Raw genomic sequence first — 15,931 nt, forward strand, 5'->3', positions numbered from 1 at the left:
AGCTGTCCTGGAACTCACTTTGTAGACCAGGCTGGCCTCGAACTCAGAAATCTGCCTGCCTCTGCCTCCCGAGTGCTGGGATTAAAGGCATGCGCCACTACGCCCGGCAGCAAAGGAATTTTTATCATAGTGTGACCTAAGTGGACCTTTGGTACTGGCTAATCAATCATAATGTTTCCAGGCATGAAACAGATTAAACAAATAAAAACAAACAAGCAAACTGCTGCAAACTGTTTGACCTGTATAAGCAGAGAAGTTCTCAAACAAATGAAAGAAAGACTACATTGGACTGTGGCAGACGGGAATCTCAGGCCTATAAACCAATTTCTAGACTTGAGCCATTTTGCAGACCCAAATCCCTTTGTACGAAGGGATGCCCAAGTTCCCCTGAGGAAAGAGCTTGCTAAAATGCCTACAAGTTTTGCTGTTAGCTGTTCTCCAGTCCTTCCCTGAGGGACTAACAGCCTTTTACAAGGGCAACTGCACACTGGGAAAAAGAAAGCATCCAGACTTTCTGGGGTCTTTTGGATACTAGATCTGAACTGATGCTGATTCTGGGAGACACCAAGAAACACTGGGGTCCTTGAGTTAAAGTAGGGGCTCATGGAGGTTTGTTGATTAATGGAGTTTTGGCTGAAGTTTTACTTGCCATTGGTTCAGTAGGTGCCTAAACTTATCCTGCAGTGATTTTCCCCATTCCAGCATGTATGATTGGGACAGACATATTTCCAAGTTGGCAGAATTCCCACATTGGTTCCCTGACCTGTGGAATGAGGGCTATAATGGTTAGAAAGGCCAAATGGAGGCCACTGAAGTTGCTTCTATGTGGAAATGGTGAATCAAAGATAGTATTACATCCCAGGAAGAATTTCAGAAGTTAGTGCCACCATCAAGGACTTAAAAGATGCAAGGGTGGTAATTTCCACCACATCTCCCTTTAACTCTCCTATCTGGCCAGTGCAGAAAACAGATGGATCATGGAGAATGATAGTTGACTACTGAAAACTTAATCAAGTTGTGACTCTGATTACGGCTGCTGTACCAGAGATGCTGTGTAGATTAACACAGCTCCTGGTACATGATATGCAGCTAACTGGTCTAATGAATGCCTTTTTCTCAGTACCTGTCCATAAGGACCATCAGAAACAATCTGCTTCCAACTGACAAGGCCAACAGTATACATTTATACCTCGAGGATATACTAACTCTCTAGCCCTGTGCTATAAATTAATTAAAAGGGATTGTGGTCATCTGTCTCTTCCACAAAATATCACATTGGTCCACTAAATTGATGAACTGTGCTGATTAGACCAAGTATGCAGGAGGTAGCAACCAGTTTGGACTTGTTGGTAATACATATGTATATCACAGAATGGGAAATAAATGAAACCAAAATTCAAGGACCTTCTAGATAAGTAAAATTCTTCTTAGGAGGCCAGTGGTTTTGGATATGCACATATAATCCTTCTAAGATGAATGCTAAGTTATTGCATCTGGTCCCTCCACCACTGAGAAAGAAGCACAATGTTTAGTGGGCCTATTTGGACTGTGGACCCAGCACATTCCTCACTTGGATGTGTTACTCCAGCCCCCATACCAAATGATAAAGAAAGCTGCTAGCTTTGTTGGGGTAGGGGCTGAAATAGGAGATAGGTCCGGGATGCTGTGCAGTCTGCTCTACCACTTGGAAAAGCAGACCTCATGGTACTTGAGGTGTCAGTGGCAGATAATGATGTTGTTTGGAGCATTTGGCAGGCCACTATAGGAGAATCACAAAAGATACCTTTGGGATTTTAGAGAAAGGCTTTACCATCATCTACAGACAACTACGTTCTTTTAAAGAGACAGTTCTTGGCTTGCTATTGGGCCTTCGTGGAGACTGAATGTTTTATAATGGGCTACTAAGTAACCATATGACATGAGCTACCCAACATTATCTGATCCACCAAGCTATAAAATAGTATGTGCACAGCAGAAATCCATTACCAAATGGCAACAGTATATACATGATCAGGCCTGAGCAGGGCCTGAAAGCAAAAGCAAGTTACATGAAGAAGTTGCCCAAATGCTTATGGTTTTTCCTCCCATTATAATGGTGTCTGCTGCCAAGCATCATGGGGTGTTGCTTAAGATCAGTTGACTGGGGAAGAGAAGACTAGGGTGTGTTACACTGACGTTTCTGCAATATTATGCAGGCATCACTCAGAAATGGGCAGCTGCAGCAGTGTAACACCTTTCTGAGACAACCGTGAAAGATACCACCAAAGGGAAATCTTGACAGTGGGCAGAACTTTAGGCAGTACAAGTGGTCATAGTCTTTGTTTGGAAGGAGAAACACCCAGATATACAGTTGTTCACTGATTTATGGGCTGTAGCAAAGGATTGGTTGAATGGTCAGAGACCTAGAAAGAGCAGGACTGGAAAATAGGTGAGAAAGACATCAGGGAAAAGCATATGGATAGATCTCTTCAAAATGGCTGAAGCATGTGAAATGGCTTGTGTCTCATGGAAATGTTCATCAAAAATGACTTCAGTGGAGGTGGTGTTCAACAATCAAGTAGATAGGATGACCTGCTCCTTGGACCATCAGCCTCTCTCCCCAGCCATCCCTGTCATTGCCCAATGGGCCCATGAACAAAGTGACCATGGTGACAGAGATGGGGGTTATGCATGGACTCAACAACATGGACTTCCACTCAACAAGGCTGACTTGGCTACAGTTGCTGCTGAATGCCAGATCTTCCAGCAGCAGAGACCGACACTGAGCCACAGATATGGCACCATTCCCCATGGTGACTAGCCAGCAACCTGGTGGCAAGTTGATTACACTGGATCACTTCCTCTGTTGAACAGATAATGGTCTGTCCTTACTGGATCGGATGCTTATTTTGGTTATGGATTTGCTTTTCACCATGTAATGCTTCTGGCAAAATGACCATTGGTAGATTTACAGAATGCCTAATCCACTGCCGCTGTATTCTGCACAGCATCATTTCTGATGAAGGAACTCACTTCCCAGCCAGAGGAATGTGACAGTGGGCTCACGATCATGGAAGCCACTGATCTTTCTATATTCTCCACCACCCTGTCACAGCTGGCCTGATAGAAAGGTGGAATGGCCTTTTGAAGACACAGTTACAGTGCCAATTGGGTAACAACAGCCTGGATGGCAGGGGTGGGTTTCTCCAGAAGGTGGTGTATGATTGAAAGCAGTGTCCAATAATACGGTAAAGTTTCTTCCATAGCTAGGATCCATGGGTCCAGGAATCAAGGGATGAAAAAAGAAATAGTTCCATTCAAAATCATCGCTAGTGGCCCACTTGGAAAATTTTTGATTTCTGTTCCCTTGACCCAAAATTCTGCTGGCCTAAAAGTTTTGGTCTACAAGTGATATGTGCTCCTGCCAGGAACCACAACAAACATTCCATTGGACGGGACACAGATGGTACCCTGGCCACATTGGTCTTCTAATGGCCTTAAGCCAACAAGCTATGAAAGGAATAACAGTGTTTAGAGAGATGATTGACTCAGATTACCAAGGAAAAATTGGAGTGCCTTCTCCACAATAGAGCTAAGAAAGATTATATCTAAAGTATAGGAGACACTATAGGGTCACTTGTGGTACCATGTCCTGTGATAAAGGTCAATAAGAAACTATAACAACCTAATGCAGATATGTAAGACGGTACAGATTAGTCAGGAATGAAGGTATGGGTCACTCCTCCAGGGAAAGAGCCAAGACCTGCTGAGTTGCTTGCTGAGGGTGGAGGAAATACAAAATACTGAGTAGAGGAAGGTAGCTATAAATACCAGCTAAGGCCATATGACCAGTTACAGAAACAAGGATTATGACCAACATGAGTGTTTCTGTCATATTTTGTTAATAATGTGTTTTGTATGGAAATTTGTATTTTCTTTCATCAACTTCCTCATTATGTAATTAAGAGAATTTTAGTTGTTATCATACTTAAATTTGCAGATAATCAGAAGAATGTCCCTCAAGGAACATTACCTCCTATTGTAAAATTTGTAATGTGTTTGTGGTTGTATGAGAGATAGTTCTATCATTTTAGGTAGATTTATGACCTTGTTGAATGTATAACATGCTTGTGAATGTATGTGCGATACTTATATCATGTTAACCATAAATACAACCAGGTTACTGTTTTCATTTTGAAATTAAGTATGGCATAAGGAGATATTATTGTGTGTCAAGTTAATATGGGGTGGTTGTGGTGGCTATTCTTGGTTGTCAACTTGACTACTCTGGAATTAATTAAAACCCAAGTGGCTGGGCTCACCTGTGAGGGATTTTTTTTTCTCAATTAAATAATTTGAACTGGGAAGACCCACTTTTAATATGGGTCTTTTGAGATAGGAAGATATACCTTCAATTCAGATTTTTTTAGGTGGGAAGATCCACATTTAATCTTGGGCACAGCTCCTGCTGGCAGTCTATACATATTCATTCATTGTATCAGTAACTCTAGAGCCTAGAAAACCCTAATACAGGAACCGTCCCTCCCACCTACTGCAACCCCAGGGCCAATTCAATGCATACCTTACTATGTGCATTGAACCTACCAATGTATACCTACTGTGTGCACTGAATCTACCAATGCAAAATACCTACTGTGTGCTAGGCCATTCATGCAGGAAACAACTGTAAACAAAACAAACTCCATTCTACCACATCATCATCTACCACAGAATGTTCTCTAGCCTTGGCCACAAAGTAAACCAGTACAACCCAGAGCAGCAGGACAAACAGCCTGCCCTAGTTCCTCTCTGGCCTCTCTGGGGTCCTGATCCCCACCTTTGGTTTTCCTTCCTTCCCTGCCACTGGCTTCTTACTGCCTTCCATTCTGAGAGCCCAGAGGTATAACGTAGGCTTTCTATTCCTTCATTTCAAATATGAAGTTATAGTCATCGCCTAGGGTAGGAGTGGGAGCAGGTTGTATTTGAGAAGATTGGAGAGTGCAGGCATAAACTTCTGGGCATCAAAGCCACTTGACTGTTTATTACATGGAGGGATTATGTATATGTAATTTATATCAAGAAAGTTGTTTTAAAATATAAGCAACGAAAAAAAATCCCAAACTCAAAACAAACAAAAAAATTACCAAGAAAAACAGAGCAAATAGAGTAACAACTGAACTTGAAGAAAATTAAGATCATCTAGGAAATGAAAGAGAATTTTAAAAAAAATTACATAGGTTTCCAAGATGCAGAATCTAAATTTGATGAAATACAAAATCCAATTAATGACCTGGAAGATAAAAATCCTGGATAGCCTCTAGAACACAAGAGATGCAAGACATAAAAATAGCTTGACAAGTGACGTCTTCAGAAAAACAGAGAAGACTAAATTAGAAAAGAAAATAGACAAATTTCAACAGGGATAATAGCAAGACAAGAGTCTTAAAAACAAAATGGACTTGCATAAATGAAAGAAAAAAATGCTTAGGCCTAAACACATCAAAGAGCCATTCCTGACCGCTCGCAGAAGGACAAAGTGGGCAGATCAAAGGAAGTGAGTTCAGCAGGCTCCTGAGACAATGCTTGAGGGAGCCTGGCAACAGGTCTTTGTGCCTGTCATTGAACATGACTTTGAATTGAGGATTTTATACTCACATCCTCTGTGATGAGGGAGGGAGACAAGCCTCCATCTTCCATAGTCAGAAACGAGGGAAGCTAGCTACAGCTCAGAGGATGAGAAAATCTGTAGTATGCTGTTTGATGTTTCAAGGAAGCCAATAAAAGAATGATTTTTCTTTTTAATGTAAAGTGTGATAAGAATTGGAAAAATAGAATACACTTCATTAGTTAGGTTTATCTGTTATCTATTTATTGTTTGTTTGTTTGTTTGTCTGGTTTTGAACTTGTGATGCAGTCAGGACTGACCTTCAGTTCCTGACAACTCCATCTTCCCAGTGTTGTGATTACAAGCATGTACCATCACCCTTGGCTTATTCAGTCTCTCTCTGTCTCTGTCTCTGTCTCTCTGTGTATGTGTGTGAAAATAATTTCATTAGTAGATAAAAGTTTGAAAATGTTACTTAGGGAATCATAATAAATAGAAATGATGTCAGGAAGAACTCAAAAGAAGCAGTGAAGAGAAGAGAACCGCAGCAGAGGCAGCTGGGTAGGTGGGCTAGTAGGTCAGGCTTCCGGATTGAACAGCTCCAACCGCACTGACAAGTGACTGCCCGCAAACTTTCATATCTGGAAACAGTGTGTTGTGATCAGGCTTTGCATGGGGCCTTGGTAACGGCAAAGTCACCTGAGACCACTATTCACTAGCTCAGGGGAACATTATCTCCATGAAACTTACTTTGGAGAACACTGTTTAAAGAACAAAGGCATGTGCCTGTACTTGGAGCCCTGGGGATAGAGGGCTCATGGATGATCAAGAAGACTCCTTGAAAGTGATGCTGTGTTTCCATAAACCCAGATAAACTACATTGTATCTGCCCATCTCAACAGGGATTAGTGTCTGTTCTCATTAGGTATTTTTAGATTAAAAGCTATCTTCTCATTGAGTACGAGTGGGGTACTTGCTTTCTTTCTGCTCTCTGGGTCTCAGAGGGCCTGTGCAGGACCCTCCTGGCTTTCTCACTCCCACTCCCTGGTCAAGTGAAAAGGACCACACAGAGCTGGCAGGCAACACCGAGCTTATAAACCTAATGCCGGCTTTAAAAAAGCAGCCCCTGCCCAGAATGTCCTCTGCTCCAGGAGAGCGCAGCCACCAAACCAATCTCCCAGTTCTCCAGTCTTAGAAGTCTGGATGTTTTTAGGACATAAATCTATCTTCTTATGGTAAGAAATCATTTTAATTTAAAAACAGATGCCATACAGCTAATCATAATGCTTTGCATATATTAGTATATACAGATACCCCACATAGATACTATGTAGAAGTAGATGTCATTTGTATTAACTTACTGCTACCTAAGCTCCAAATGTAGACTTCTGATATATCCCTGCTCATTTTTGATACCCACCAAATGTTTCTAACTAAAATGATGTTTTTGAGCTTGGTTTTGTCCCCTGAAGTATTATTTATTCTTCCCAGTTTTGAATCCCTTGAAAAATATGATTGCGTAAGTTCTATTTATTCATTTTATTCACTCAGATAAAAATGATGACTTAGGACCATTTTTCAAAGGCCACTTAGAGGCATATTCCCACTCATTTCCCCCAAAGGGTCCATCAATCTGCTAATAACTAGGGAGCAGAACAGCTGCTTCAAAGGTGTAACTAAATCTCATCAGTCCGTATTTTTCTATCTGTAGAAAATGTACCAGGGACTTTTTCAGACTTCTTGCTGAAATCCAGGTGTACTCTCCTGGTGGCATCTCCAACATGAACAGAGCTGTCTACCGACTGAAATAGATGATACATACCAGGGGCCAAGAACCTTTGCAGAACTGAGCGGGCACGCCAGCTCTGTGACTTGTGTCCCACAGATGTGACCTTGCCTGCCTCCCAGATCCACTGTTTCCTCTTATAATTAAGTCTTCCTTTGAAGCAGCCGGCTTAGTCCAAGTGAGCTTTGCTGCTGCCTCTGAGAGTCTAGGAATTGGCTCTTGCAGAATTCCGATGTTGCTTTCTCTGTTGGTCTGGTCTGTTGGCTTTTGGATCTCTTTCTTCCCTTTGAATTCTTCTCTACATGACACTTCACCAGGCTATTTTTGAGTGGAAGAACATTGTAGGCACCGATCCTCCAGCTGGTGGAATCTACTTATCCTCTAAGCTCCTGGGAGATGGATGTCCCATACTAAACCTACAGTCCTGAGGGATCTGCCAGTGCCTGTCTCTCTCATAATGATATATTTAGAGAGACTCGAAGTGGCCTCTGTAAAATGCACACTGCTAAAGTGGCTCTGGGGAGCACAGAACACACCCTCTGTCGTGGAGATAAAGGGTGTGAACTGGAGGTGCTGAAAGCTATCTTCTTGTACACTGTGGGAAAGGAGGGAAGGAAGGACAGTATATAGCTTGGACAGGGTATCCTTGTACCCTGGATCCTGGCACTTTTGACCTGTCCCTGCCTGTAAAACTCAGTGGGCAGCAAGTGCCCCTCTGGATGTGTGCATGTCAAGTTGGGTTTCTGTCGATCATGATGGACTGGTTCAAAGTCCATCTACAGTGGGAAGGCAGGGTGGGGGAGAGGAAGGTCGATCACAGCTCTGTGCAGTGTGAGTGTGGTGACTCTGCGCTTTATAATCAACCAAATCTGGTGTATCAGACAGCATTCCCCTCACTGCGACCAAACACTAACCCCAGCCACAATCATGTGTGACGAGAAGGGCTTGTTTAGGGTTGTGGTTTTAGAGGCCTCGGTCCACCGGTACCTGTTCTGTTACTTTGGGGCCTAAGGTGAGATAGGACATCAAGGTAGAGCGAAGCTTCTTACCTCACAGCAGTGAAGACACAGAGAGGGAGGGGAAGAAGGAGGGAGGGAGAAAAGAAGAGACGGGAGGCGGCTAGAGACACTCAAGACACACCCTTCAAGGGCATATTCCTCCAATTAGGTCCTATCTTCTAATAGTCAATCAGCTATGGAATCATTAACAGATCAGTCTCTTGATATATAAAGAGCCACCATGACCCAATCTACTTTGACTACTGTGGGACCAAATCTTCAACACATAAGCCTTTGGGGACATCTGATATGCAAACCAGAACTCAAATTCCCTCTGACTCAGAGGACTTTCTAAAAGAAGTAAAATAAAAGTGCCTGAGGTTTGAGCTTGAGGCCATGGCTCTATCACGGAAGAACAAGTCATGAGAACATCAGCTTCTTCCTCTGGAAGGCAGGCCAGGCTAAGCCCTTCCTCAGTGGGCCTGGGAGGGCTACAAGGATGGGCAAGTTGCTTAGACCACAGCAGGCTCTTAATAAATCACAGCAATCAGCCTTGGGTTTAAGAACGCTGAAAGGTGAAGGAGGGCTCTTCAGGTCCTTTTACCTACTCGTCTAGAAAGCTGAGGCTAACAAATAGCTTAAGATGCTTTTATAGTTGGCGAACTCGATTTATCTCACTTTGGGAGGACATTACAGCGATGCTTCCCATTACAAGTGAGAGCAGATTGTTTCCTCTTTAATTCTGAAGGGCAGTGTTAGTATGATTGGTGTCCTTTGTGTAGACAGAGCAATTTCTATCATCCATTTCACTCTCTGCAGAGCAGGGTGCTCTCTAATCCCTCACCACTACCAGAGCTGGGGCCTCCCTTGTTCTGGGGTTCTGGCTGCCCATTGTCTATCTTAGCAGCTGGCTGCGCCTCTCCCCTCAGATACATTGAACAATGAGAATATTAACCATTTTCCATGGCAGTCTGCTTTAACAAGCTCAGGGGCTTTTTATTAACTAGTTCAGAGGGTGTTTTTCTTGCTCAGAATAACTCGGCTATCTCAGAGGCTGCAACTATGATTTTGAAGGAGATTTGCTCGCCATCTTCTCGCTTCTCTCAAGGACCTCTTACTGTTCTTTACAAATGCTATCAAAGTTCTCTACTCTCATCACATTTATGAGGCTTGAGAAATCAGTTTGCTTTGTGCAATTTAGTTGATGGTCCATTCATCCAACCTTGGGGAACTTCTAAAAAACTCAATATAGATTTTATTCAGAATATACAAACAAATGGCAAGGAATATATGTACTGACCAAATCCTTATAATCATAAAGTATACGCTTTATATGTAATTCAAATTAGTTTCAAACATTTTCACGCTTTTCAACATTATATCTATCATTTTCTGTACGTACGTATACACACACACACACACACACACACACACACACACACACACACACACACACACAGCCTACTTTCTCTTCCAAGAGGTGAGAAAAGGAAGAAAAGGAAAAGAAATGGCAGCTTTGTAGCTAGCTATAAGGGCAGCATACCACAAGATTGATTCAATGGGAGGAAGACACCACATCCCCAAAGACTCCCTCAGATCAGCTACAATTTGTCGTAATAAGAAAGGGAAGATTCTCTGTCAGGAGAGCCAAAGAGCTTCTGTAACACCTTGGGGGAAGAGTAAGAGAAAAAGTGAATGGAGATGGAAAATGTGTTTATTCCGGGAATGCTTTCATGAGTAGGAAGCCCAGAGATAATTTCTCAGGGCACACGCACTGCTCATAGACACGGCTGAACACAAAAACCAGTACAGGTTTCCAGTGATTTGGCCCTAAGGGTGGAGGATGGCTTTCTTCTTGGTTGTCTGCCCACCGTGATAGGATGTGAAGGAAAGGGGCATTAGGATCTTTGACCCAGCACAGAGAAGAGAATGCCAGAAAGAAATATTATCCATCAAGACAAGCCAGACAGGCAAACAACAGGGTTCTGTAGTGTGCCCCAGGAGCTGGCACAGGAAGTGGCAGAACTCAGCAGTAAGACTCCGTCCTGGAGCATGAGCTGGGGGTAGGCAGTAGGTGAAGGCGCTGGCTTCCTCCCTTGGCCAGCTAGTGTCTGCATGGCTGGTTAGGAAGGAAGTCTCCAGGGTGACTCTAGTTGCTCCTACCCATGCTGACAAGGACCACTGCATACCCATGGATCTCCTGAACTCAAACAGAAGCCCTACAAGCTAAAAGGCTTTTTTCTTTCAAGAATGACAGGTGACTTCTACTAGGCCCACACTCATGATGACTTGAGTAGATGCAGAGGGACAAATCCTTGGGACAGGTAATTTTTACAAATAGGGAGGAGCCAGTGTTTGAGCTGCATATAGATTGCCAAAAATAGGGGCCAAATTCTAATCCTTCCATAATCCCTTATTTGCAGACCTCAAAATGAGACAGCATTTGGGGGTAGGATTTTTAAAGAGGTAATTGGGTTAAAATGAAGCCTTTGCGGTGGGCCCTAATCCAATCTGCGGCTTTATAAAAAGCGATTGAGACACATAGAAAAACCTCTGGGGCATCCCTGTGCAGAGGGGTGCCATGTGGAGACACGATGAGAACATGTTGTTAAGGCATCCTAAGTGAAATAATTTACTAGGTTGTAGCAGACTGATGTCAAACTGGCATGCAGAGCCAGCAATGCTAATAGGGAAGGTCTTAGCTGTAGACAGTCCTGTCTATGTCAGGCTTTAAAGAAACAGAAAAATGAATGAAATGTTAAGATCTGTCAACAAATCACAGGAAACAAAAGCACTTGATCCGAGGAGAAAAATTGTATCCCTCACTGGTCCGGCCATTTCCGCGGGCTCTCGGTTAACTGTTCTCTGGAGAAAACCCAGAAGTGATGGGCTAGTCACAAAAGGCCTGGCAACACGGCAGGTGATGCCACAACCACGTAATGTCGGCGTCTTCTGGGTCACTGATGCCTCCTGACTTGTCATGGCCACCAATCCCCAGCCGTACTTTCCTTCTCCTCCTACCAACTCCATTCTCACTGATGAGACAGGACAGACGCCTGTCTGAGCTGGAATCCTGCTCCTTTCTTTGGCTTTCTCTCCCCTGCACCCTTCCTTTCTCCCAGCTCTCCATGGCATAGGACCATGGACATTTGCACTCAGACCTCCTGTGTTCTTTCCATTGCTTCTTCTCTGCATTGCCCCCAGGTGACTCACACTGTGCCATTTTCAGGGGGCACAAAAGTACTATTTGTGACCAAAATGAATATCAACAAATCTCGCCATAGGCTTTGATTAAGGGGATGAAGGCCCTGATATATTTTGAAATAAATTTAGATCAGGGCACAGCCAGGGCTATACAGAGAAACCCTGTCTCGAAAAACCAAAATAAATAAATAAATAAAAATTTAGATCAGGGCAACTATATTACTACTACTACTTGATGATGATGATGATGATGATGATGATAATGATGATGATACATGATCAGACTCATCTTACTCATATTCCCTTGAGGACAAAGTGACCTTGTGGTGGGTAGGGTACAATTTGGGGATGACAGCTACCCAAATTTAAAAGGAGCATAACTTGAAATAGAGCAGGCAAGCAGTTAGGAATTTGTACTGATATGCCATGTGGATCTGACCACATCTGCACACAAAGAGGAATCAAACAGTTTGATCTGATCGTAGCATGGTTTGACACAGTGAACAGACTGGAAATCAAACTACAGCACGATTCTGAGACAGCACAACGCATATCTGTTAAGAGAATGAAGTATGTTTTGCCTCGGACATTTGGCCTCAGACATTATATAGACATTTTACCTTGTGGAAGACTTAATAAAAAAAAAGGGGGGGTGTAGTAAATTGCACCATAAAGTTAAGTGAGATCTATTGGGTAAAAATAAGTGAGTCACAAAGCAGGAGGTTGAAAACAGTGGGCTCGACAAAGATAGGATCCATACACACTGTCCTCCAAGGTCAGCAGTTCAAGTTTACCCAAGGTCACAACTGACAAAGTGCTCAGTCGAGGCTTGACCTCAATCCAGGCACGGCAAATAGCACATTGACATTGTCAAATTATTCCTGCAGATGGCAATCCAGTCACAGCTCAGTAACCCAGGCCTCTCTAACTGTCCGTGTCCTTGGCTAAACAGCAGCAAAGGCTGGCCTAGAGCAGCCACAGGCCACTGTGTAGGTGACTGACAGCACATGAAAGCCATCACCACCTTCCCATTCCCTTCCTGTTCCAAGGTTGACAAGAGCTCATGGGGCATCTCACCCATTGGTCTGTGCTCCCCATATCACTGTCCTGAGCTAAAAGGGAAAGGGCAAAGTGTGTTCCTTGAGTCTCTTAACTGTGTGGGTTCTAGACTGCTCATGGAGTTGGCTCTACAGTCCCTCTGATGGCAAATGGCATGAGTCCTACTCACTGGAAGTGGGCCAGGGCAGTGTGCTGTACAGCAACCCTTCATAAGCCCTAGGGAGGAGGGAATGAAGCAGGCTTGAAAACCTGTCTCTGTGTACGAGGACAAAACACGCATTTACAAGGAGAATGTGATTGGCCAATGCCACGAAAATGTAATCGAAAGTTTCTCAGACACGAGGGAGCATTCCGTGGAGGATGTGGCCTCATCTATGCAGAAGTCTCTGCACATGTACAAAAGAGGATTCAAATGCAGTCAGGACTGCTAGAGCTTGCTGGTGGGGCAATCTAAATGGCCATTTCAAGTTGGCCTTGGCAGGGTACACTGGATGGCAAAGTGAAGGGAACGATAAGGCAAGAATGCCAGCCAAGGATGGGGGACCGGTGCTGCCACAGAGCCCTGGAGAAAGGCAGAATTTCTCAGTCTGCAGTTCCTGGCCTGGGTCCATCCATTCACTGTGCTGCCTGTGTTCTGAGCTCCCGAGGCCAGGCCCCAGCCTTCAGAGACTGCGCCAACCATCACAGACTGCCTGCCACGTCAACGCTCAGTACGGCTCTGAGAGAGCGGCCTTATCTCTCTGTATTTGATTCATTCTTCCAGAAAACCCACAAGATTCCTCACCCCTAACAGACATTCCACGGCTCATGGGAAAGTCTCTGGTCTCAGCCCTCCAGGCAGCATCTTACACGTTAGATTAGAGCTGACTCACAGACAGCTCCGAAGCTGCTCACCACAAGGGAACAAGAGCAGCCACCTGCCAAAGTCTGGAAACACCCTTGGGTCTGGAGCCGCTTGGCTGGCTTGTGGGTCTCTGACACCTACCTGTTTACAGGGGCCTTGACTATCTTCAGGTTCTTCTCAGCCCAGATCTGACTGCTGGCCTAGGGTCACACAGGATGGATATCTCTCTTGATAGTGGCAGCCTAGATCCTAAACCTGCTTCTGTTCTTGCCATGCAGATTGAGGTAGTTTCCCCTCCCTGCTGTCACCCCAGGCTCCCCTCCCGTGAGGACAGGCAGTGCCCCACCTGCTTCACTTAGAGCCACTCCCTGTACCTGTTGTCCCATGTCCCAGAGGTCTAGGCCTGGAGTCTCCCCATACCTCACCCTCTTTGGCTGGGCCGTGTATGCATCATCTGTAGAATGGGGAAGACTACATCTTCCAGGAAAGGAGTCCTGCTCTTCAGACACTGTCCCCTTTTCTAATCCATGTAACCACTGTCTTGGTTGTGGTGACCTGCCCTGTGCTGGACATTGGGTAACTCGGATCTCAGATTGTTTATCTGCCCTGCATTCTCACTGCTGACTCGCTCTCAGCCTCGATTTCTCTTCTTTGTCCGGGGAAAACTGTCGCTGTACTGCCCAGACCTTTAGCACTTGACTTCAGCCTCCCTTTCCCCTTAGAGCTCTTCCACATTACAAGACCACAGAGGGGCAAGCACATACACACCTGGAGGAGCTGAGCATAGGCAGGAAAAAATAAGTCTCCATCAGCTATGGTGGCATATTCTTGTAGCCCAGGCTAGGAAAGAGGGCTGAGGCAGGAGAATCACAAGTTGGAGGCTAGCCTGGGCCACAGAGCTAGGTCCTGCCTTCAAACATACGCACGTGCGTGCACACACACGCTATGTACATATGCACACATGTGTGCATGCACAACACATAATGTGATGAATTACTCGTAGTTTACCAATAGTTTCTTCTCTGTTCCAATGACTCACTAGAGAAGAATAGTCTCCAATTCTCTTACCTGGTCACAAGATAGCTACAAGGGCCAACAGTGTGCACACAAGCACTGTGACAAACCTGAATTCTGACACAGGAGACCCACCACCACTGTCAACCTAAGAACATCCTATCTACCTCCCTCACCTGCACTGTCGATCCAAAGAGAGGACTGAGCCATGTGCTCCTCTTCAGCCCCTCTCTGTTTGTCCTCACACTGCAAGCCACATACTACAGTATTTCACTCACTTCAGAACAATCAGAGTGCCAGGATCCTGGAAACAGCTTTGCCAGTGACTGACAGATGTGTGAAGAAACAGGAATGAATGAGACAAGGTTTGGTTTTGTATGCTAACTGCTGGTGGGAACGCTTGGTGGGACCGCAGTCTTACATCATTCAGAACAGCAGCCATCCCACCCCGAGCCCACAGCGGAGGCAGCTGGGTCCCAGCCCTGCCCTGCCCAGCACTCACCGGTAAGGCTCCATGGTGCGCATGGCATAGAACAGCGCCTCCTCCAGCATCCCCAGGTTGATGCAGGCATCCATGGCACAGTCGAGCACCTTCAGCTGGTAGATGTTGATGTCGGGAAGCCGGTCGGAATTGCTGTTTATGATCGCCTGGCACAGAGCCAGAACCTGCTCCCACTCTGTTATTAACTTAGTTAAGGCCTCATTGTCTTCATCAAGAAAACACAGAGGTGAACAGAGCCGTCTAAAGGATGAAGAGCTTCCAGGCATGGGAGGGAGGAGGCTTCCATTATTTTGCACAGAGGAGCAGCCTGTGCAAACATACTTGAGAGACAAAAACCTATTCAAGTGGCATCTTACCAAAATAAATTCTGTTTACACCAACAAACGGTTCTCTAACCCAGCCTGTACTTTAGGAGAATTAAAATTCCCAAAGAAACAAACAATCCTTCTTCACCCTTGTATATCTTTCCTTTCAACTTAGTTGAGAAATGAGCCAAGGTGTTTATTAAACTGGACTGAAGTTTTTAGTTCAGCTTCCAATTGTTTACTATGGAATTATTTCTGTTTAAAAGAATTCCTTCAGAGAAAGGAGAAGCATGTGTTTGCTTCTGACTCATCCAAGTCCTGGGCACACATGGAGCCCAACCTACACCAGTGCACAGGTTTGTGGCTGGTGTAGTTGTCTGAAGAAACACATTTGTTTGTTATAAAACAAGGCGATTCAAACCTATACTTAACTGAATACATGTATTCTTACTTGAAACCCAAACACTGAAATAAAATATTAAAAAGTCTGGGTGTGATGGTGCACACCTTTAATTCCAGCATTTGGTAGGCAGAGGTAGTTGGTAGTTCTAGGCCAGTGTAGTCTACAGAGTGAGTTCTAGGACAGCTAGGACTACATAGAGAGACAGACGGGAGGGAGGGAGGGAGGGAGGGAG

The 15,931-nt window shown here is 44.6% G+C and overlaps 1 protein-coding gene across 2 annotated transcripts in view; it reads right to left on the reverse strand.

Annotated features, from left to right (window-relative positions):
* Positions 1 to 15,931, reverse strand: part of Smyd3 (SET and MYND domain containing 3) — a 564,386-nt gene that overhangs the window by 71,160 nt on the left and 477,295 nt on the right. For both annotated transcript variants that reach the window (XM_021197509.2, XM_021197510.2), the window contains one exon: positions 14,992 to 15,166. In XM_021197509.2, the coding sequence (XP_021053168.1) occupies positions 14,992 to 15,166 (175 nt within the window). The remainder of the gene's footprint in view (positions 1 to 14,991; positions 15,167 to 15,931) is intronic.

The sequence above is a fragment of the Mus pahari genome, chromosome 5, assembly GCF_900095145.1.
Source record: "Mus pahari chromosome 5, PAHARI_EIJ_v1.1, whole genome shotgun sequence".
NCBI classification, from domain to species: Eukaryota; Metazoa; Chordata; class Mammalia; order Rodentia; family Muridae; genus Mus; species Mus pahari.